Source organism: Sander lucioperca, chromosome 2 (assembly GCF_008315115.2).
Source record: "Sander lucioperca isolate FBNREF2018 chromosome 2, SLUC_FBN_1.2, whole genome shotgun sequence".
In the NCBI taxonomy this organism is placed as follows: domain Eukaryota; kingdom Metazoa; phylum Chordata; class Actinopteri; order Perciformes; family Percidae; genus Sander; species Sander lucioperca.
The window spans coordinates 21,955,757-21,978,646 of record NC_050174.1 but is presented as its reverse complement, the minus strand read 5'-3'; the positions used below and the strand labels follow the sequence as shown (position 1 = coordinate 21,978,646).

General features: G+C 41.0%; 1 protein-coding gene across 1 annotated transcript; it reads left to right on the top strand.

Moving 5' to 3' along the window:
• The first annotated feature begins 6,768 nt into the window (after positions 1-6,768).
• On the top strand, positions 6,769-17,037 carry nags (N-acetylglutamate synthase). The gene is made up of 8 exons (XM_031292608.2): positions 6,769-7,305; positions 8,008-8,288; positions 12,857-13,070; positions 13,921-14,101; positions 14,734-14,773; positions 14,886-15,017; positions 15,785-15,967; positions 16,326-17,037. The coding sequence occupies exons 1-8, from the start codon at positions 6,937-6,939 to the stop codon at positions 16,486-16,488; spliced, it is 1,563 nt and encodes a 520-aa protein (XP_031148468.1). The 5' UTR covers positions 6,769-6,936; the 3' UTR covers positions 16,489-17,037.
• Positions 17,038-22,890: the final 5,853 nt, after the last annotated feature.

The following is a 22,890-nucleotide window of genomic DNA, read 5'->3' as shown; positions in this document are numbered from 1 at the left end:
TATCCAATAAAGGCCTAAAATGACAAAAAAATTATCTGAGAAAAGAGCAGCCCCTGTAAGGGTAATAATACTACAGTTTACAATGTAGGATTATATTTACCAATGAAATGCATTAACACAGTGTTTCTCAAATGAGGACACTAGTACCCCTAGCAATAGGAATATTTTTATGCATAATTCCTAAAATGATCAACGATGGATTCTATATATTTGAAATGCTTGCCAGCATTAAGGTGTTTTTTCATTTCCAAACTTGTTGTTTAGCCTAAACAGGCCCATCTTGTACCTGCTTATATAGACTTTTTTGTTTTTTTTACCCAAATAGTTTTACATTAAGACAAATATTTGTTTGTATTACAAGTTTTCTGAAATGTCATGTTTAAATATGCAAATTGTGCATTATCTTGTTAAATATGCACACATTTGCATACATTTCCAGAACACAAATGTGAACATTGGATAAAGCCAGGTTCAAAAATTCTTGTTTCATGTTGCTGACATATTAGAGTCAAAGGTTTTTTACAGAGAGGATTTTGGATAACTCTATTTGTACTCTGTCAACAGCCATTAAAAAATCCATTTCTGCCATGTTTTTAGGTATAAAATGTTACATAAATCAGGCTATGAATGATAAATGAACAACCCCTCTGTAGAAACCTTCAGAATATAAACAGAAATAAAAGTGGAAAGTTTGGTGTTTGTAAGTGCTACTTAAGTGGAGATTTCTGGCTCAGAGTGTGAGAAAAAGGTGAAAAGGGTAACACATTTTAACTAACAGATATCAACATAAAACTTGTCCAGTTGATTAGTTACATTAAAAAAATATATATAATCTTTTGTATTACAAGTTTTCAGATTTTTTTTATGTTTTAATATGCAAATGAGGCATATCTAATGCTAACTTTTGTTGAATTTAGGAGAAATTTACAGCCACAAATGAAAAAAGTGTGGTAAAATAAACACCTTAATGTGTATTTTGGATGTTCCCCCCCCGATAGTCTGAAGGAAGACATGTTATGGAAGCAAAATAGCCCAAAAACAAAAAATTCAAAAGTTTGGTTTTTGCCTTTATCTCCCCTTAAAATAATTTTATGCTATAACTCTTTTTGATCAGAGCTTTTGGTGGCATAAAAGCTGTTTGAGTTAAACATGAGGAAGCTGTTGGTCCCTCTAGCCCCAAGGGGGAGGGGGGGGGACGAAGGGAGGAATGTTTTCCCGTTGCACAAAACCTTTGATCTCACACCCCCTAATCACTTCCTGAAGATTATACAGTACGTGCACCTCCGCACTGCCCTCACTGAGTGTGTGTGTGTGTATGTGTGTGCGTGTGTGCGTGCGCGCTTGCCTGAGGGCAGCCAGGGCAGATGTAGTCCTCTGTGTCCTGCCTGATCACAGACAGAGATAGGGAAGAAACAGAGACAGAAGCGTGATGTCATCAAACAGTGACAACCAAGAAGAGTTATTAATAAGTTTGGCAGTCATGCTGAAGTGCATAAAGCGTATAAACTGACCAAAAGAGTCAGCACATTTTTACACTAGGGAAATAAACAGATGGACGTGCTGGTAAAGTCATTGGGCTCTGGTCTGTGTTATATGGTCTTGGTGTTATTGGGGATTTTTTTTGGAGGCAGTAAATGCATATCAGGAATAGCAACTGGAGATGCAAGCAGCAGCATTTGGCTTGGCAGATAAACACTGCTTTGATACAGTAGCTACTCAAGTAAATGTACTTAGTTACTTTCCATCACTGATTGTGACAAATTGTGCAGCTCTAGTCTCACTTTGCCAGACCTTCCTCCACAGCGCTGCGGAGGAGGGTCTGGCTAGTCCACACAGCATTCAGGGATGGGAGGAAAAACGTGCTCTGGTTTATTGGCATATCTTTAAACCAATCACAATCGTCTTGGACGGCGCTAAGCACCGGGCAGAGCCACGGCGTCTCTGCAAAATAGTCTCGGGAAGGAACTTGTTTTGGTGGAACGTATGTACGTTCAAAAGTTGTTCTAGTCGTGCGACAGAAAACTCAGATTGGACAGATAGTCTAGCTAGCTGTCTGGATTTACCCTGCAGAGATCTGAGGAGCAGTTAACCATAGTCCTCAGAAATCCACCGGAGTTTAGAACGCCAACACAAAGAAAGCGGAAGGTGACGGACACCTGGGCGAAAAGAGAGAAATCTGGCAGAATTTTCGGTGGCAATGGAGCAATCCCGGAAGTGGAATGTCGTGGATATAGACTAGTGCAGCTTTAATAAAAGTACTTTTGCCAACAAGTCCCTCTGTATATATTTAATTAAAAACTTGTAGCCGCTACAGCCCGCAGAACGGCCGGAGAAATGTGCGCAACCGGCAGCAACATAACAACGTGCTGGAGAGCCCAAGAGCCTGGGCTGTGTTTGTGTACGATTATTACATCATTTGCATGTAGGGTAGACAGCAGTGTTTTAGTCGAGACCACATCATCACCAAGACCAGAGTGTATCGAAACCGAGTCAAGACCAAGACTTTGAGGGTTTGAGACCAAGTCAAGACCAAGACCAAAGCAAGTCGAGACAGAATCAAGACCAATGGATGGGTCAAACAACACAGGACTTCAACCCAGGAGACCGGGGTTTGTAGCAGAGCCGGCGAACCGCAATCGGTGAGCCATCTATGGATGTAGCAACTCCCCGCCACCCCCCGCTGCTGTACTGCACATGCGGTTCCTTGATTCATAGTTAGATAATGAGATTGTGTGCCGCGTATAGCTTAAATTGTTTGTAGGTGTCATTTTTTCCATAGACATATGGTGTGTGTATTTTGGTGTGTATTTTGCTAATCCAGAAATGCAGTAAATAAGCACCATTAAAAGAAACAATTCTGGATGTCACTAATTTCAAAACCCTGGTTACGGCCCTGTGTATCATATGAGCTTTTTCATATGAGCTACTGTGGTATTGTGTAGAAATTGAAGTTACAGCTATGGCTACAATTTGGGAAGAGCCAACATCCAATCATCCAGAACGACACATGCAGAATAATAGAAGTGTCCCAGAGCAAGACGTCATCATTTGTCTGAGCCAAAACCGTTAAATCACTGTTGAAAAATAAGTTTTCATTATGTTAAAACACTTAAGGTTTGGTTAAAGGAGAATTCTGGTGCAAAATGAACCTAGGGGTTAATAACATATGTGTCGCGAGTCGAACGCTCTCTGGGATCTGTTTTCATGCTAATCGATTGTGTCTGTAGCTTGAAACTAGCTACCGCAAACTTGGGGTTAGCTGCTAAAGCTAGCTTTCGGGGCACAGGGCAAATCACTATTTCTACACCACTAACAAGGCTCAAAATAGCACTACACTTAAACGGTAGCATAATGAGGGTCCCTACATGTAAACTGAAGCATTGAGAACTTTGTAAGTGTACAGACAGTTTATTACAAAGATAGATTATAAAGACAGTAGTGTTAATGTTTACATGCGGCCGCCATCTTGGATAACAGTCATGACCAGTCGAACGACGAACGCCGTGCAACCAGTAACCAGTAACATAGCTCAAACACAGCGTTTGTGATTCGACTGCTCATGACTGTTATCCAAGATGCTACCGTTTAAGTGTGGTGTTATTTTGAGCCTTGTTAGTGGTGTAGAAATAGTAATTTACCCTCTGCCCCGAAAGCTAGCGTTAGCAGCTAAACACTGGTTTGCGGTAGCTAGTTTCAAGCTACAGACACATTCGATTAGCATGAAAACAGATCCCAGAGAACGTTCGACTCGGTACACATATGTTATTAACCCCTAGGTTCATTTTGCGCCGGAATTATCCTTTAAGTTTCGAGAAAGATTATGGTTTGGGTTAAAATTACTACGGTAAGGTTCATCATTGTGATGGCTGAACCTGCTGCCACAGCTTCTTTCAATGTCAGAAACCCTCCTGCACACACCTGTCTTCATAGTTCACATTTACTCATTGAGTTTGTAGACCTTTTGACCTCATGCACATTGTACATACATCAGCAAACAGATAAAAGCTTTTGTTTCATGTATCATGCTCAATTTATTTAGTATTGTTGGCAGTACATTAGTTTCTATAGAGCTCAACAGTGACCACCCACTCTAATTCTGGAAGTATTTTTCCCCATTCAGTATCTCCATTGATGTTTCATTAAATGCTTATATAAAGAGTTTTAAGCCTGGAACCAAGCCAACCAACTACGAGATGAATCGTGACCATAAAACATTTGATTTGGTGCAAAATAACATTTTAAAAATGGAAAACAAGGCAAAGGTACAAGACTGTGTACAGAAACTATCGTAGACTTCAATGGTAGCAGCTCGTTCATGGGTTTGCGGGTGCGGTAAACATTTCCATGGTAACAGTGAGTTCCACCAATCAGAGACGTCGCTGTTACGGTAAGGATTGTGGGCAGTGTATTATTTCTCCATAAGATCGCAAATAATAATAATAATCTTTAAAAAAAGGTAGATTTCATACACACTTTTACAGGAGCAGAAACTTTTGTTTTACAACCTCAGAGCTCATGGTCAGTCTACCCTAAATGGTTTACACATCATGGCTGATAATCAAAATCCTTGTGGAGAAAATGAATGGGATTTTCACACTGTTGAGCTCTATTTGCACATTTAGGGACCTTCTGTACAGTCACATTTTAGTTTGTCTTTAGATAAGTTTTCCTTAAGTCGTTCAAATTGTCTTAGATTATTTTTTGGGGCTTTTCCGCCTTTAATTTTTGACAGGACAGCTAGGTAAGAAAGGAGAGAGAGAGGGGGAAGACATGCAGGAAATCGTCACAGGTTGGATTCGAACCCTGGACAACTGCGTCGAGGCATAAACCTCTCAGTATACGTGCGCCTGCTCTACCCACTGAGCCAACCCGGCCATGTACAAATTGTCTTCGAGTGACCAGTGTTGCCGGTTGCTGCTGCTCGAGAGACATCTTGGCAGACCAAAGATCCAGCCCCTTGAGCTCTTAAATAAAGGAATTGCTCAATCAGAACGGACCAAGTGCATGCCACATCGTGGGGAGAATTAGATTTTTAGTTTAGAGATTTTGTTTATTTATTTGAATTTGTTGGTGGGTGCTTTTGTTTTGGTTAATTGAAAAACCTCAGTGTTTTTCGCGATATGTCGCCGCTATTCGCAAAGTGTATATTGCGCCAGTTGATATCGCGATAACGATAAAAAAAAACTATATATTGTGCAGCCCTAGTCTCATCCCTCTAAAAAAGCATTTCCTCCTTTTACTCTTTCCTCGCAGGATTTCCTCACGTCTCTCCCATGCTTCCTTGGTGGGAAGGACTAAGACATGAGGAAGCGAAGCAGGTGCAAGAACTGATGATGCAATTTAAGAACCGAGGATGTAGCCCAAAGGTAGTAAGTAAGTAAGTAAGTAAAGTTTATTTATAGCACCTTTCACAGATAAAAATCACAAAGTGCTTCACAACAAAATGTAATACAATACAACAAATTAAAATACAAGAAAATGTAAATACAAATAGAAAACATAAACAACCATAAAAACCCCTCGACTAACTAAAAGCCTGCAGAGTCTTCAATTGCTTTTTAAACGATTCGACAGAATTCACACAACGTAGAAAGGGAGGCAAGACATTCCACAGCCTGGGAGCCACTGCTTGGAATGATATCCCCTCTAGTTTTAAACTGAGTGCGGGGAACCACTAATAGCCTCTGACCTAATGACCTCAGACTACGGGTGGGAGTATGAAGCTGTATCAAGTCAGAGATGTAGGGAGGAACTTGACCGTGCAGGGCTCTGAAAGTAAGGACCAGGATTTTAAATTGAATTCTATACTGGACTGGTAACCAGTGAAGTGATGCTAAAACAGGTGTGATGTGTGCTCTTTTGTTAATGTGAGTTAAAAGTCTCGCAGTAGAGTTCTGAACAGCCTGGAGACAGTAAAGCTCCTTATTACTCAAACAGGTAAAAAGGTATTGCTTCCTCCAAGTTGTCTCCACTGCTCTCCCCATAGTAAAACAATGGCACAGCAGCGCCGGGCAGTTTATCGCAGATCTTGTGTAACACAACAAAACAAGAAGTCAGGCAGCTCAAACGAGAGAGCTGGCTGTATAACTGCAAAGCCGACCTTAAGGGTAAAAAAGTCTGATCAGAGAAAGGATAGGGAACCGAACAGAACATTATCAAAAGAGTAAAAGACCATTAATTTCACACAATTACACAAATAATTTGTTTTAAGTTATACTTTTGAGACAACATTTTTTGCTTCGGTGAGTTTTTTTTTTCTTTCTCAAATTCTTATTTTCGTTTGATACTGAAGTTTTTTTTCCTTTGTTACACTGGCACAAATATAATTCCACACACTGCCCCTTGTTACAATTGCCTCGGACTTCCCGATTATCATTTTAGTTGGTACAATAACTGTGTATTAGGCCTATTTATTAGGCTATAGAGAGTTTAACTTAATAATGTAATTTGTTATGGTAGTATCATTTCTAAATAGTGCGTGTAAACTGAGGGAGAAAAAAATATATTATTATAAAAATGTCTTCTTTTTTTCAGAAGTAGAGTAAATAAAAGGGGAGCAGAAAAAAAACACGGCCTGTAAACAACCACTAAAGAAGGGTCTGTCAGTCGACCTTCTTTGTTGTTGTTTTTTTTAGATTTGTACGTTAAACAACATAAAGCATAACATATAACGTTACATGTTAGCATTTTTTTTTTTTAAATTGAAATAAGTAAATGATGTATGAACAAGTTCCATACCCCAAAGCGGGTACCTGGACCGTCCTCCACCCATCCCCACCCCATGCGCCTGCTGAAATCTGAGATGTGCCGACGCAGCAGCGCTTTGAATGAAACACTCTTCGCCCACGAGTTGCTAGCATCCGCCGGGGACTTCATGCGGTTCTCCTTAACTCCCGCGGTCAGCCCGAGGGACTCAGAACTCCTTCAGGAAGCAACATGGCCAAAGTGAACAGCGGTGCCTCCGGTTGTCGTGCCATGGTGAAGGCAGGAAAGTACCTGTCGAGCCCGTCTTCCACGAGCCGGAATACCGGCCAGCGTCAGCGGGAGATGTTCAATCCACAGCGCCGACTGATGAGCGCACACGCGGCCGGCACGGGAGGAAAAACCGCGGCTTTGGCCCAGCAGGAGCAGCTGGGGTATTTCTCCACTACAGACAGACGTTTGCAGGCCAACCGGAATCTCATTTACCGGGACGTGAAGGCTTTCCTCAATGAAGTTGGTGGAAACCCTCGGGAGGCTCGGTACTGGCTGACTCAGTTCCAGAGGGCGACTTCGGCTCAATCTACTGCCTTCGCTGTACTGGAGGTAGGTTAACGTTATGGCATGGTACGCTTGTATTAGCCTAAGTGAACTTAATTAAGATCTTATCAAAACTTCTGTCTTAAATAAAACCCAGGAACTTGGGTTTATTGGGATGAATATGCTAGTTACTCATTGACGTTTGGTAGGCTAACCATTATATGGTATGGAAGCCCGTTTTCGCTACTTAAAAGTGATAAAGTGGATCCTTCTAGTCTAAATATTACGAATTCATGTTAATTTTGAGGAAAGATAAAGCATGTGCTTCTGTTTCAATGTTTTTGAAAGTGATAAAAATGGACTTTCTCAGTGATGGAAAGTATCAGAGGTAAAATATTGTACTGTGTTTGTATGTGAATCGCATTAGAGTAGCCTAAACTCCCAAAAACCTATCTTTTGTGTAAGGTGAAACAAAGTAAATAACGCCACATTGGACCTCTAACTGTAACGGTAACTTTATCAAACACAAGAAAGCTGACAACTCCAAAGATGAATCAGGTTTCACACATAAATCTGTGACAGATGCTGTGACACAAGAGAGTTAACTATAGGAGAATAGGACTTGTGTGTTGGCCAAATCGACCTATTCTGTTGTTCGGAGTGACACTAAAAAAACTTTTAGAGAACTACTTAGTTTGAGACAGTGTTAACACTAAACATCTTTGTCTGTCCGTCTGTGTACGCCTGTCTGTCTCCGTCTCTCCCAAGGTGGACAGTTCAGTTTTCGCCAGCAGGGAAATGGTTCAGAGTCTGGCCTTCGGGCTCTCCTTCCTGCAGCGGATGGATATGAAGCCTGTGGTGGTGATGGGTCGGTCTGAGTACGAGCAGACGGGGCCCACCGAGCCGGTGGCCGGGTCTCGCTGCACCCGAGGGCTGGTGGAGCGAAGCCAGCAGCTGACCGAGGCTCTGCAGCAGCACTCGGCCACCGTCCTGCCACTCTTCTCCGCTGAGTCCTTCCTCCTACTCCATGAAGCCCCACGTGGGAGCAGGTGAGTGTTGAGACATACCGGGGCACCAGGGTCATAGCCTGACTCCGACAGATGGATTGCTTCGCATTTGCTCGGCATATCCATCTGGGAACTTTCCGTTGGAGAAGTTTTTGGAAGGGGCGAAAATACTGGTTAGCTGATTGGATAAACCATCTGTCTATCACCACCTATGTTGGTGATAGACGGGCCAAATCAACCAATCAGATCAACGATATATCAAACTCTTGCCGAAACCAGTCGGGAGAAGAGCAAAAACATATTTTCCTCCGAGAAAAGCCTCCAGTGACGTTTTTTGCTCTTCTTTCAATGAAGGAATACTTTCTAATTCGGATAAAACTTGCGCGATAGCTATGCTCATCTCATCCGTGGAAGCTGCCATGTTGTTTAGACTGAACAGTCGCTTCTCGTTGCGTCACACCCAAACCCGCCTCAAAACCAACGCTGATTGGTCGGTCGTTTGGTGAACGGCTCCAAATTTTCTCTGTCTCAAGATGCCAGACTGATCTGCGAGTGGAAAACTGGAGCTCGCGAGATCAGGACGGTCTCACGAGGCTACCAGAGGCACGTTCAACCTGAAAACGGTGTGCGCAATTTTTCTATGGTTTCCCGGTTACGATATGTTTTTCTCTTGTTTGCTGGGTGTGTCAGAAGTGTTACCCAATCAGCAGCATGTTTGTATGCTTGTAGGGCTGGGCAATATATCGATATTATATCGACTTAAATATATGAGGTTAGATGTCATCTTACATTTTGGATATCGTAATATCGTGATATGACACTGGTTGTCTTTTACTCGTTTTAAAGGCTGCATTACAGTAAAGTAATGTCATTTTCGGAACTTACCCGACTGTTTTAGCTGTTTTATTATTTGCCTTTACCCACTTAGTCATTGCATCAACATTTATTTATTATTTATCAAAACTCATCGTGTTACTATTTTTTTTGCTAAAGCACCAATGGTCAACCCTACAATATCGCCACAATATCGACATCGATGTATTTGGTCAAAAATATCGTGATATTTTATTTTCTCCATATCGCCCAGCCCTACTGCGTTCCATTTACCACGGAACCTGGAGCTGGGAAAGACGTCACACCAGACTTGTACCGCATTCCAGTACAAGAAGTTGGAAAACCGTTATTTCACATTGGGGTTTGCTTCAGCCAGGTTAGCAACACGTCCACAGATAGAAGTTGGACAGTAGAGTTTGTACGACTGATTTAATGAGACCCATTCAAGGGGTGTTCCTGTTTCCCAGAACTTTCCAACTGGTGGCTCCAATTTATGTTTTTTAATTTTTGGTCCGCATTGTGATTCCAACACATTTGTTTTTGTTTTTTTTGCTATTCTATGTACCGTTGTGGAGGGACACTTTAATAAACTTTTCTACAATATCATATTATTACAACAGTGATCAGGAATTTGGAGATTGTGACTTCATTTCAAAGATTTAAAATTGAAATTGACCAAAATTAAGTCTCGAATAAAAAAATGGAATCGTCGATACTGCCACGCCCCCGTGTCACGTCCGCTCGGCTTGACTAGCGGAAAAAAAAACGACGTGTTGAAGTGCTGCGAAGAAATGCAGGAGACCCATCGACAGAACTTGAACCCCCTCCTCTTTCACTGTAGTCGCGGGTGTGGAAGTATTTTGGATTTCCAGTGAGTTATGTTGACAACGTTCGCGTCGTCGACAAAAAAAAAGCCACAGTTTGCAAGCTCTGCTATGTGCGTGTATCATATTCTGTGTGTTTACCATTGCACATTAGCCTAGCAGCTAGCGGAGTTTCCTTCTGCTTATAGCTTTATCCCGACAAAACCGCACGGTTGAATTTCAGCCTGCATGAACGTTTTGTAGCCTAAACAGAGCAGCTTATATTGATTATATTAAGAGAGCAACAAGTTAACAGACTGCTGAGTCGCCCTCTCTGTCTGCTCAGCTGCTGAGACCGCTGTGCTGGTTCGATGGTGTTTTAAGCCCCCAACCAAGCCTTCAAGGCAGCGCTGCAACCGGTCGTCTTCAAGGCACCTAACCACAACCATTGCCTTCCAGGCAACGCTGCCTGGAAGACGACATTGGGGGCTTAAAACACCAAACGTCTGTCAGTTTCCAATTGACTGAAGATATAAGTTATTGTTACATTATGTTGTTAATAAGCGTTTTAAATTTGACAATGTAGTGTGGTACATTGCGAACAAAGGTCAGATATTATATTGCATAAAAGTCTAGTCTAAAAATGGCATAGCAACCTGTGCTTTAAAAAACGAATAAATGTAAAAATCGAGAATCGAATCGAACCGTGACCTTAGAATCGAAAATGTAATTGAATCGAGGATTTGGAGAATCGTGACACCCCTACTGTAAACCAATTTCTTCAGGCTCGGAAAATGATTGTAACCGAATGCAAAGAATGACCTTCTCAGCTGCCACAGTCGCAACGCTTGCGTAACACAACAGGGTGTCCAACGCATCGTTTCCAATTAAATGAAACATTTTGTTACGTTTTGTAGGGACTGAACGTGCGCAAGGTTTCTTATTAAGTTTGGAGGCTTGCTATTTTCCCTTGATCTTTGGTAATATTACACAGGGAAGAAGAGATTGCCGAGGTGTGCAGCCACACTGTGTTATGTGTCTTTATGTGTTTGTTTTCTTATCGTTTTTTGGTAAGGAGCTTCTCAGCACAGGAGCTGATATGTTAACAACTGCAAAATTTGTATCAGTTTTAACAGATACAAAAAAACCCCCCCAAAAATTGGTGATTGGAACTGATGCAAACATTGTAGAGTTGCCAGTAAAATCCAGCAGTAGTATAAGAACTAAACGTTCCTTTTTGTTGCCATTAATGTTCTTCACCTATGACCAAACCATAACCTGATCTGGCTCAACTCACATCACATGGTCTTCATCACCACTGTTTGATGAATCTGTCATGCACGTCAACAGATCCACCCTTGACAACTCTGGTAAAGGTTGTAAGTGGACCTTGTTGTTGGCTTTATGGACTTTTATGCTTAATAATAAGATACATATGTTGAACATTTGCAAAACATATGCTAAAAGATACCAAATTGGAACTGACACAAACATTGTAGAGTTGCCAGTAGAATCCAGCAGTAGTATAAGAACTAAATGTTCCTTTTTGTTGCCATTAATGTTCTTCACCTATGACCAAACCATAACCTGATCTGCCTCAACTTCAACTTAATTGTCCCCAAAGGTAAATTTGTCTTGCAGGTAAGCGAAACATAGAATGCACATACAGTACAATACAAACTCAAGGTCCACTTACTAGCTTTTTACAAAGCTTTGAACCCTATCACAAGGTCTTCATCAGCAGTGTTTGATGAATCCGTCATGCATTGAATGGGAGTGAATAAGCCCTAACGGTTTGGCTGTATAAAGACATAGCTAATTTTTGTTGTGCTGTATGTGCCTAAAAACACCATTAAAGCTGTTTTACAACCCATCATTATTTTGTTGTTATTGGTATTATTAGAAAGTTATTGGAAAACCACGAAAGGTCTGCAGAAGTTAAATCACAGTGGACAGACTGCCGTTTTGACGGACACGTCTGTTCTTTCCCTAACATGACACTTGTTTTCCTTCCAGGGAGTTGACGATACACTCAACTCATGATACGATTCACGAACGCAACACAAGCTTACAGAGCAGGACTTGAACGTACCATAAAGTCCCGTCTCCGTTGTTGTGTCCGACAACGGCCAGCGGTGTCAAAGTGCAGCTAGTCTCATGTGTGTCTTTAGACTGCTGTACGTTCCGGTGTTGGAATCCTTTCCAGTGAAATACAGCCACACGTTAGACCGTTTAGCTGTCAAAATTTTAACCATGTTTAAGCCAGCTACTAGGTAGTCTATATCCACGACGTTCCACTTCTGGGATTGCTCCGGTGCCGCCTGGAAATTCCGCCGGATCACGCTATTTCCGCCCGTATGTCTGTTACCTTCTGCATTCTTTGTGTTGTAATTTCTAAACTCTGGTGGATTTCTGAGGACTATGGTTAACTGCTCCTCAGATCTCTGCAGGGTAAATCCAGACAGCTAGCTAGACTATCTGTCCAATCTGAGTTTTCTGTTGCACGACTAAAACAACTTTTGAACGTACACGTTCCACCAAAACAAGTTACTTCTCGAGGCTATATTGCAGAGGCCGCCCAAGACCATTGTGATTGGTTTAAAGAAATGCCAATAAACCAGAGCACGTTTTTCCCCCATCCCTGAATACTGTGTGGACTAGCCGGACCTTCCGGAGGAAGGTCTGGCAAAGTGAGACTAGCTACTAGGCAACGGTAGGCTAACGTTACCTGCTGTGTAATGTTAGCTAATGTCATGCCGTAGGCTGTTTTTAAAATTGCACCGCGATTCAATTTTTTTTTTCTCAACCAGGTGTAATCTTGACACATCGACGGTTCACGATGCACGGTTACATCCCTATTTCCTTCACGGCTTTGTTCCCATCCTTTTCGTGGTTTCTCTTCATCCTGACCTTCTTTCCCATCATTTTTAACTTCTTCTGTTTTCGTCCTCTTCCCTTTTCATCTCCCTGCAGTGCTCCACCCTCCATTGCAGTGGACACCAGCCTCCTCCAGTGGAGTCTGAACTGCGGGACAATCCCATTGGTCTGTCCCGTGGGGCGGGACGGGCGAGGTTGCTCGGTAATGTTGGACCCAACGGATGTGACGGCAGCTATTGCCCGAGCTCTGCAACCCCACAAAGTCATGTTCCTGAACAACTCGGGAGGTCTCCGCAGCCAAGAAAACAAGGCACGACAGCTGGCGTTTGGCTCTCACTCTGTTTCCATAGACATAGAAGATACAGGGATGCAAACAACTCGCTTTTCTGCCTATGTTGCTTTTTCCACGCCAATTTGGGCGACTTGTGTGAATCGTCCAGATCCAAAGAGTGGTGATATGCTAAACTCATATCAATATATACCATTTATTTCAACATAGGCAATTTTTTAAAATTCTATTTAAAAAAACAAAACAACATATTATTTACCAGCAAACTTACATTGCATTACAACTACATTATTCTTTGTTCTTTGTTTTTTTACTGCACCGACATTTAATAATTAGGTGCTAAAGTCATACCTCATATGCATACATTACTATATAGGTACATTTAACAAAAACTCCATAAAAATATGACCAAATTGCTCTTCGCCAATCGCATGCCAAAGTTGTACTGTTCCATATATTTAATAAATAGAATCTTCTGTTTATCTAAGCACATAGCAAAGGCCTTCGTCACATGGTTATATTACATTGTTACATTTAGTTTTTTCCCCCGCTTTGGGCAGCTCTCTCTTTTTCACCATACATGTGTTTGAATCCCCGATATACAGGGCCACACGGAATCTGCAGACGCAACGTTTTCCACAGATTTTAAACAAAATTTTTTTTTAAAAAACTCAGAATGTTAACGCATGTTCAACCCAAGCCAAAAAACTGTCTGCTAAATTCCTAAATTTTCCGTTAAAAAAACAAAAAAAACAACTGCAGATTCTGTTTGGGTCTGCTGACATAGTGTGTGTATCAGTTTCGTCAGACATTGTGCATATACCGTGTATAAAAGGTGTTGTCTCCTGAACACTTTGCATTTGTGTCACAGGTGCTGGACACAGTGTCGTTGCCTAGCGACCTGCCCAGTCTGTCCACGGCGGCGTGGCTGAGCGCCGCGGAGCGGCGCAGAGTGACGGCCATAGCCAGACTCCTCAACCAGCTGCTGACGGAGTCGTCCGCCGTGATCACCTCGGCGGACACGCTGCTGACCGAGCTGTTCAGCCACAGAGGCGAGACCGCCGACTCACTCACTTGACTACGTTTCCATGCACAGAATATTCCGTTTTTTTGCCCTTGGTGTGAAAAAGACGATATTCTGACTAAGCTGTTTTTACATGGCTAATGAAGATGCAGCCGTGCAAAATAGGATTTAAAAAAAAAATAAAAAAAATTCCACCGGTTGTGGACTTGTTCTAACCGTGCGAACACAGCCTCCCTCTTTCATTCCGTCTGTCTTGACAAGGTCGGCGTTGCGATGTTTGCGATATCCACAAACCTGTTGATATCCAAGTCTTTCATGTTTAGAAGCAGCTGTGTTTCTCCTTTTCTTTTGGGCATGCATCCTTACCGCAGCCGGGCCAACTTTTGGCTTGTTGGTTTGTGTACAGCAACCATAGCGACGCACAGAGCTGACCGTAAGCCGTAAACGGGCAAGGCAAAAGTGGAATATTGGTGTGCATGTAAACGTACTCACTGACATTCCCCCAAATGTAGGCACACATGCGTGGAGAGCTGTCTATTTTGAGCTGTAACCCAAGAGGGAGGGAGGGAGTGTAGTTTTGACCACCCATCAATGATTAACATGACTTTATATCTAACTACCATTTCTTTACCTGCTTGTTCTTTCTGTCTGTATTCTCAGGTTCGGGGACACTCTTTAAAAACGGAGACCCGATACATCGGTAAACACTTGACACACATACACACAAGCAAACACGAGTAATCTGACCCGTAACCCTAAATTCCCTAAAGTCGTAAAAGTATAACACTGTGTGTGTGTGTGTGTGTGTACAGTTACAGCTCTCTGGATGGGATTGATGTAGACCGTCTGCTGGCTCTCATCAATAAGTCGTTTGATAAAACTCTGAGGCAGGACTACATCGACTCCCTGAAAGGACGACTGCACTCCATCTACCTCTCTGAAGGGTGTGTGCAAATAAAAATGGCCACCAGATCAGTGTTAGCAGGGTTCTGTGCCCGACCGGGCAAGTGAAAAAAACATTCTGCTTGCCCCAAGTCAGTTTTTACTGGCCCCTGTTCAAATTGTTTTTATTTTTTATTTAGTGGTTATCAAATAACAACAAAGACTCAAGTAATCCGTTATATTTGGTCTTTATTTAAAATGTATTTGAATTTGGACTGCAGTAACTATTTTAAACACTAGCTGTCAGTATTACATATTGCACCTTTAAGAAACTTAAGTATTTGCATTTCTTTTGAGTTTTTTTTTTTTTTTTAAATAACAATCTCACATTTGTGTTCTATAATGTCCATATTTCATACATCATCGGACAAAGTTTGTTCTTATATTATGATGGACATATAAATGCAAATGCTTTTTAATTTTGTACAGGGCTACAAAAACCTTTGGAAATCATGCCAAAGGAAAAGAATAAATTTTAATGGATTTAGGGTAAATTCAAAAAAGTCAGGCCGTTATATTTTGACACTTTTAACAGAAAAATTACAAATAACTAATGGTTTTTGAAACGTTAAAGTGTGTAAATATATGCAAGAGGTACTATATATATATATATATATATATATGGTATTTGAAAAAAATGTTTTATGTTCAAACAGTAGTTAAGTAATATCATCTGCATCCCATCGTCCTTAGTAAACAAAGGCCTGTGTGTGCATGTGAGTATGCAAAATAGTCTCCTGAACACGTTGTATCCGTCTGTGCCCTCCAGCTACAGCGCGGCAGCCATCGTCACCATGGAGCCGGTGAACAGCGGCACTCCCTACCTCGACAAGTTTGTGGTGAGCAGCAGCAAGCAGGGCCAGGGCACCAGCCACATCCTGTGGGAGTGCATCAGACAGGACCTGGGCAAACTGTTCTGGAGGTCCAGAGCCACCAATAGGATCAACCCCTGGTAAGAGACGCACGCACGCACGCACGCACGCAAACTTAATATTTTTTTTTATTAATATTGGTTTAACTGATAATATTTGGCTTATCGGTCAAAAATCCTATTGCCAGTTAACGGTTAATCCCACCCTGCCTTGCGTTGCTGCACATACAAGATAGCAGGTGTGTTGGGAGACCCTCACACAACGTGTGTGTGTGTGGGGGGGGGGGGTGTGTGTATGACCTACCTACTTTGCATTTGTTGTTTTGCTATTACAATAGGGCCCTTAGTTACAATATTCAAAACAAAGAATGACATTTGACGTGTGATCTCTCTCTCTCTCTCTCTCTCTCTCTCTCTCTCTCTCTGTCTGTCCGTCCAGGTACTTTAAACATTGTGATGGCAGCTTTGTGAATGGGGCGTGGACTGTCTTCTGGTTCGGTCTGACAGACATTAGAGATTCCTACGAGCTGGTAGAGTATGCCAAGGACCTCCCAGACTCTTTCCACGCCCCCGCGTCTCCCACCTCCTCCGCCGGATCCTGAACCTCCCTCCTCCTCCCGGCTGCTGCTGCCACCTGTGTAGCCCTTCACCTTCGCTACGGATATTGTTTACACATTTTTATTTATTTTTTTTGCAATGACTGGACTTTCCTTTACCTTGAAACTTGAAAACCAAAGCTATAGTGAGACTGTCATACATGCAGGGTTGGGGATAGGGTTAGGATTTTTGACAAACTATAAATCACCCTCTATCTTTAAAGCTATCGTTAGCGCAAAGTGCGATTAGAGCGGAGGGTTTCAGAGGCAATCTCACGTTGCTAAGAAACACACGCCATGTACACGCTACGGGTTGTTTATTTTAAAAGGCAACATTTGCTCTCTCTTTTTGCAAATTTTTTTATCCAGACAAAACTAGTGTTTTTAACCCGAAACAGACAAATCTTATGGACCGAGGAAACCTAGCTTAAATACAATTACATAAGAAGTACTGTATCCCCTCTCAAACACAGTCGGTCCTGTTTTTGAGATCAGTTATTTTGAATGCCAATTAAGTGTTTACTACAGGTGTTATTAAAGGGGAACTCAAAAAAACAAACAGTTGTTTGGTATTTTCTGTGGCTCTGTAGAGTTATTATTTTTTTTTTTTTAAAGATTAGTTTTGGGGCATTTTAGGCCTTTATTTGATATGACAGCTGAAGGCAGGAAAGGGGGGAGAGAGAGGGGGAATGACATGCAGCAAATGGCCGCAGGTCGGAATCGAACCCGCGGCCAGTGCGGTAAGGACTGAGCCTTTGTACAGCTAGCCTGGCAGAGAGCTTTTTAAAGGGCAACACCACCTGGTCATTCAATCAATATTTGTGAACATAAGCATCCGTCTCTCAAAGCCAGAAACCAGAGAAGTAAGTCACAAACTTGGGATGACCCACAGAATTCTTTTTTTTTTATTATTATTATTATTATTATTATTATTATTTTGTGGAGTTGGAAAGATTCAGGATTTTAGCGATTAGGCAGGGACTGACAAAAGAGCTATCGAGTTGCATTATGGGAATTGTGGGATGCAGCCTGAAGGAAGGTAAATCTTAGCTTCTGCTCATTTTGTCCATTCCTTTTTCTTGCACATCCCCTGCTTAAATAGCTGGGGAACACCTTTAATTTGTATTCGTGTTTTCAGACAAATTCATGAATACAAAATAAGGACAAATAACAGAAAGAAACATAATTTTAGCCAGGTTCTTGTTGTTTTTTTGGCTGGCAGAATGGCAGCAAGTTAAAGTTAGAAGCCCCTCGGAATACGAAGCTCTCCTTGCCCCTGTTTCCATGCATTTCTTGAAATGCCAATGGGAGAATTTGTGTGTAAAATCATACTATCATTAAAGCACTTCAGACCAAACACTACACACGGCCTCATCAATATCCACCTCATGCGCAGTGAAGGAGACGGGCCCAGACTCATCGAATTCAAGACACAAGTGCGTTCCTCCCTCATCAAGCGAATGAATGTAAGCTAAACTTTTTATCTTAGTTTACATGATATACCTAATTACATGCATACTTGCCTGTTATCTGCGATACAGCATTTTTTCTGATTATTGATTCCCCCATCATATATTTATACAGGTTCAGTCTGGTGAGCTTGTGTCATTCGCCCCCCACGATCTCATCGATGCTGGACCCTCGTCACAAGCACCTGGGCTTTCTTACACCAACACAGAAATTGGGTTACATTATGATAAAACCTGTCAGATCTAAGTATTATTATTATTTAACAAGATTCTTTTTTTAAATTATTTATTATTTTGGAACAAACGAGGGTCTCTGTTTAAGAACGCCGGCTCGAGGCTGCAGGTTCCGCTGCTTTTACGCACCGCAGCGCATATACAGTGCTGCTCATAAGTATTCATACCCATGCTAAAGTTGACTATAAAGAGGAATAAAAAAAATCATCTTTTGGAAATTGATCTTAATTAAAAAAAATGAGGAAAAATCTGACCTTTTAAGCACACCAATTTTTTTGTGAATGAATAATGTATCGTAAATAAATAAATGTTCTTCCTTAAAATACAGTGGCCATAATTATACATACCCCTATGTTAAATTCCCATAGAGGCAGGCAGATTTTTATTTTTAAAGGCCAGTTATTTCATGGATCCAGGATACTACATCCTGATAAAGTTCCCTTGACCTTTGGAATTAAAATAGCCCCACATCATCACATGCCCTTCACCATACCTAGAGATTGGCATGGTTTTATTTCAGTTAGCCTAATAGCTAACTGACATAAGATCCATATCAATGAAAATCAAACCAGCTGTTAGGCTAACTGAAGAGTAGAGCCTGAAGAAGAGAACATGGTAAGTACTCATTCATCTTTCTGTAACAAACTATAATGTTTTTGGTTCTCATGGTGACATTTTCTCTGTATTTCCGCGTGGTCTTAACAATAACTGCTGCTCATGGTTTCCTAATATTCATCCATAGTGATTTAGAATGTGTTCATAGTACATTTCATTTTTTACTGGCATCATAAACTCATTGGTTGATGATCCTGTAATGCTAGCCTACTGTTTTTGCTTCTTCTTTCTCTATTTTCTGTTTACATGTAATCCATTTTAAATGTAAACAAAATGTTACATGTTGTACTGTATTCAGGGTAGAAATAATTAGGCAACTGGCGATTAGTATTTTCTTTTCTTCTATTTGTCCATTTACTTTACAAAGCAAGAACATGTCAAACAAATTAAACAAAAACATGTTTGACACAAATGTTAGGAGTGTCCGGTTTATTTTTCCAGATTTGTTTGGCGGACTTTATTTCTTGGTGTTAGACAAAGGTTCCATGTTTGCTTTTGTCTTTGATACGTTTCAACTGTCAGTGTTTTGTAGAGGGGAAACGGAAGTGTTATGGAATCAGATATTTCATAATTAATTCACGGAAAGTGTTTAACCGTGTCTATGGGAAACGGCCACTGTTACACGCATAACATGTCTTTAATCGGACAGTTTGGTTCAGTTATGGTTTGCCTCAGTGTCACACCCACATATTATGTACCATTTGTTTATCAAACAAAGACCACGGCAATAACCCAATTAAATAAGACGTGGGGAGGGGTATAACTGGAGGAGGAATATACTGTAGGTGAAGTACTGTGCAGTAGTTTATTTATGAAATTAGGCCTTTTAGGGAAGTGCAACATACTCCTTTTATTGTATTCTATTTATTCATGTGTGTATGTACTGTATGTGTTAAATAAATAGTGCTGTAGATGTCTTGTTCAATGTTTGTGTTGTGGTTATGCGTTAATATGTCTGTACTGTACAACAAGTTGCCTCTCGGGGACATTACAGTTTTCTAAGTCTAAGTCTAAAGACTCGATTAAATTAGCTTGGTTGCTTACATTTCAGGAATTATGAGCCAAAACCTAAAAGTGTGTGTCTATCTCTTCAGAAGGCTGTGATTACCAAAATACTAAAGAGGGCTGCTGTTGTGTGTGTGTGATCATCTTGCCGATATTATATTTCATGATACTCCATTACCGTTCTGGAGAGCTAAGACAAGAGATTCCCACTATACAAAAGAGGTAAAGCCCACTCTGTGTGTGTGTCTCTGTCTGTCTATGTGCGTGCGCTGCTTTGTAGTTTGTCCTTTTAGTTTCCCTAATTTGTAGAAAACAGCAACTGTGTTGACAGGAAGGCTGTGTCTCATTACGCATACTTCCGTCAGTACACTGCTAATGTGCACTGACCACTTACTGCCGTAGTGCCCACTTTCGATGGTTAGTATTGTCCCAAAATCAACACTTATGTTAAAACACTTACCGGAAATGACGAGCAGTCGGCTCGGCGCCTCTCAAAATCTGACGAAAATCTATGAAACTGACCTTTGTCGATCTGAAATGAAGATTCAGCGACTGCACGGCCTATTTCTCGCTTAAAATGTTTTCAGAAACAGGTTTCGGTGAACTATTGTCGCGATAGATTCGAGTAAAATACGAGATCGTATTCTGGACGAGCCGCCATCGTGCTCGGTTGTGAAATCCGGGAGAAGCCAGACCTACGTGACGCGTTCGTCCAATCAGCTGCCGGTCGACGTCCCTGATCACTCCCCTTTCCGCTTTGTAGTCAAGATGGCGCCCGTTTAGTGCGAGTAGGGTCCATCGTTCCACACTGAACTTTTTGACCGTTTTTAGGGGGTCATCCGGGTACTTTCAGTGCACTGACTTTTTGCGTTATTTACACTATATACTTAAAACTAAGTGTTTTGAAGTGTGCAAGTAGGCGGTTTGAGACACAGCCCAGTATACAAAGCAAAAATGTGTGTAAGAAGGCAAACAAACACAGGACTTCCACTAAGCACTTTCATAGGTGTCCCTTGTGAAACTAAACGTCAAACCGTCATTGTTAAAGTAATCAAAGTTTTACAGACCTTCATCCGTGAGGCAATGACTGTCTGTGAGTCTGTGACATCACATTATGTTCTTATTTTAGTAGTTTTACGTGACTCATTTAAAGTAGGGCTGCACAATTAATCACAATTTTATCGAAATCACAATATGAACTAGTGCAGTATCCAAAAAAAAATTAACAAATTTGTTAAAGGCAAAATATGTGTCAAACCATTCTAAAATAAAGTATTGTGTTAGTGCAGAGACGTCCCGGCCTACAAATTGTATCCTACAGGCTAAACAAAAGATCTTTGTTTGGTACAGATCCTCGCAAAAAAATCACACTTCAATCATTTTATTTTATTTTCTTATATTTTTCAATGAAAATGAGAATAATGATACAAAAATGATCATTCCCTCCAATATCGAGAATGATATCGCAATCGCATTATCAGTCAAAATAATCTCAATAAGATATTTTCCTAATATCGTGCAACCCTAATTTTAAGCCAATCCCTGATGTTCTACTAACCCTTTGTATTTTTGTTGCCTAAACTTAACTACTTTCACCATGTTTTATTACGTGTTTAAAATTGCACCTGTTACATAAAATAGAACACTTACATTCAATTCAATTTTTTATTATAGTGTCAAATCATAACAGGTCACTTTACAGATAGGTCTAGACCACACTCTATGACCTACAGAGACACAACAATTCCCCTGAAGAGCAAGCATTTGGTGCAACAGCGGTGAGGAAAAACCTACTTTTAACAGGCAGAAAACTCGGATTGAACATGGCTCTTGGTAGGCGGCCATCTAGTCTATATCCTTGACGTTCCACTTCAGAGATTGAAATTCCGCCGGATTTCACTCATTTAGGCTGGATATCCGTTGCCTTGGGCTTCCTGTGTTCTCTCTCTAAACTTAACTCAACAGAGTTTTCTGTTGCACGACTAAAACTACGGTGGCCGACAGGGGCAAACGCACTGTAACTTAATGAAACACACGCAAATAGACAAAACACGAGCAAATTAAGAAAACACCTTCATTAATTTGACAACACATGCCCAGCATTTAGCAAACACGCTGCAAATACACCCAACACAACCAAATACACAAACGCACAGCAAATATACAAACGATGCAAAAAGAAAAGCACACAATCCCCGAAAACAAATGCAACAAAAAAAAAGCTGCATCCAGATTACACAACGGAAGTTCTCCAGACCTCTAGAGGGAGTGCTAAGTGGAACAGCTTGATTTCCGACCCCACGGGGAGAGAGCGCTCTGCCTTTTTATTACCACGAGTTTACAGACACGTCTCTGCTGTTTGAGTATCACCTGTGACCTGAGCCCATAAACTAGAGACTAGGGATGTAACAATTACCGGTGTAACGGTAAACCGTGATAAAAATGTTGACTATAACAATTACCGTTTTAATACTGAAAACCGTGATAATTTAATTTTACTTTAAAGTGTTCATGTGTACAGTTTTATATTTTAATTTTGATTATGAAGAAAACAAGTATATAATTAGTGGTGTTTCTTTGATTTGTTTACATATTTTTCTTTATGTCTTAGCTTGGATGTTTGGATTTATATAATTTTAAACCTGCACTACTGGAACTGTTTACATGCTGAACCCTTGTTCCTTTTATGTTAAAAGTTGCACTTTTGATAAGGTTTTGCCTATATTTTTGTAATATAATAAGTACAGGTCCTGAAACCGCTGCAATTGTTGCTTTTGTATTTGATTTTGAAAGCTGATTTTTATTCATTTCATTTTGAATTTGACTTGTTTTCATTTTTTTTTTTTTCAAGTATTATTTTCTCCATATTTTTATTCTTGTCATAATGTCAGGAAAACACTTTCCCTGAAAAGCCAGAAGGAAATGGTGATGAATATATGGTAGAGTTTGACTGTGAATGAGACTACGCAATTACTATTGGCTTTCAAAATGTCTTGACCAATGCGCCCTGACGTTGAGGTCTGTGGTGTAGCTGCTCACCTTGTTCTTGCAGCCTGTGCTAGCTGTGCGCAGACAGCACAGCGCT

Excerpts from the sequence above, each read along its gene's own strand:
- nags (XM_031292608.2), top strand. The coding sequence starts at position 6,937 with ATGGCCAAAGTGAACAGCGGTGCCTCCGGTTGTCGTGCCATGGTGAAG. Across the intron at positions 7,306-8,007 it reads CTGCCTTCGCTGTACTGGAG|GTGGACAGTTCAGTTTTCGC; the intron begins GTAGGTTAACGT and ends GTCTCTCCCAAG. Across the intron at positions 8,289-12,856 it reads GAAGCCCCACGTGGGAGCAG|TGCTCCACCCTCCATTGCAG; the intron begins GTGAGTGTTGAG and ends ATCTCCCTGCAG.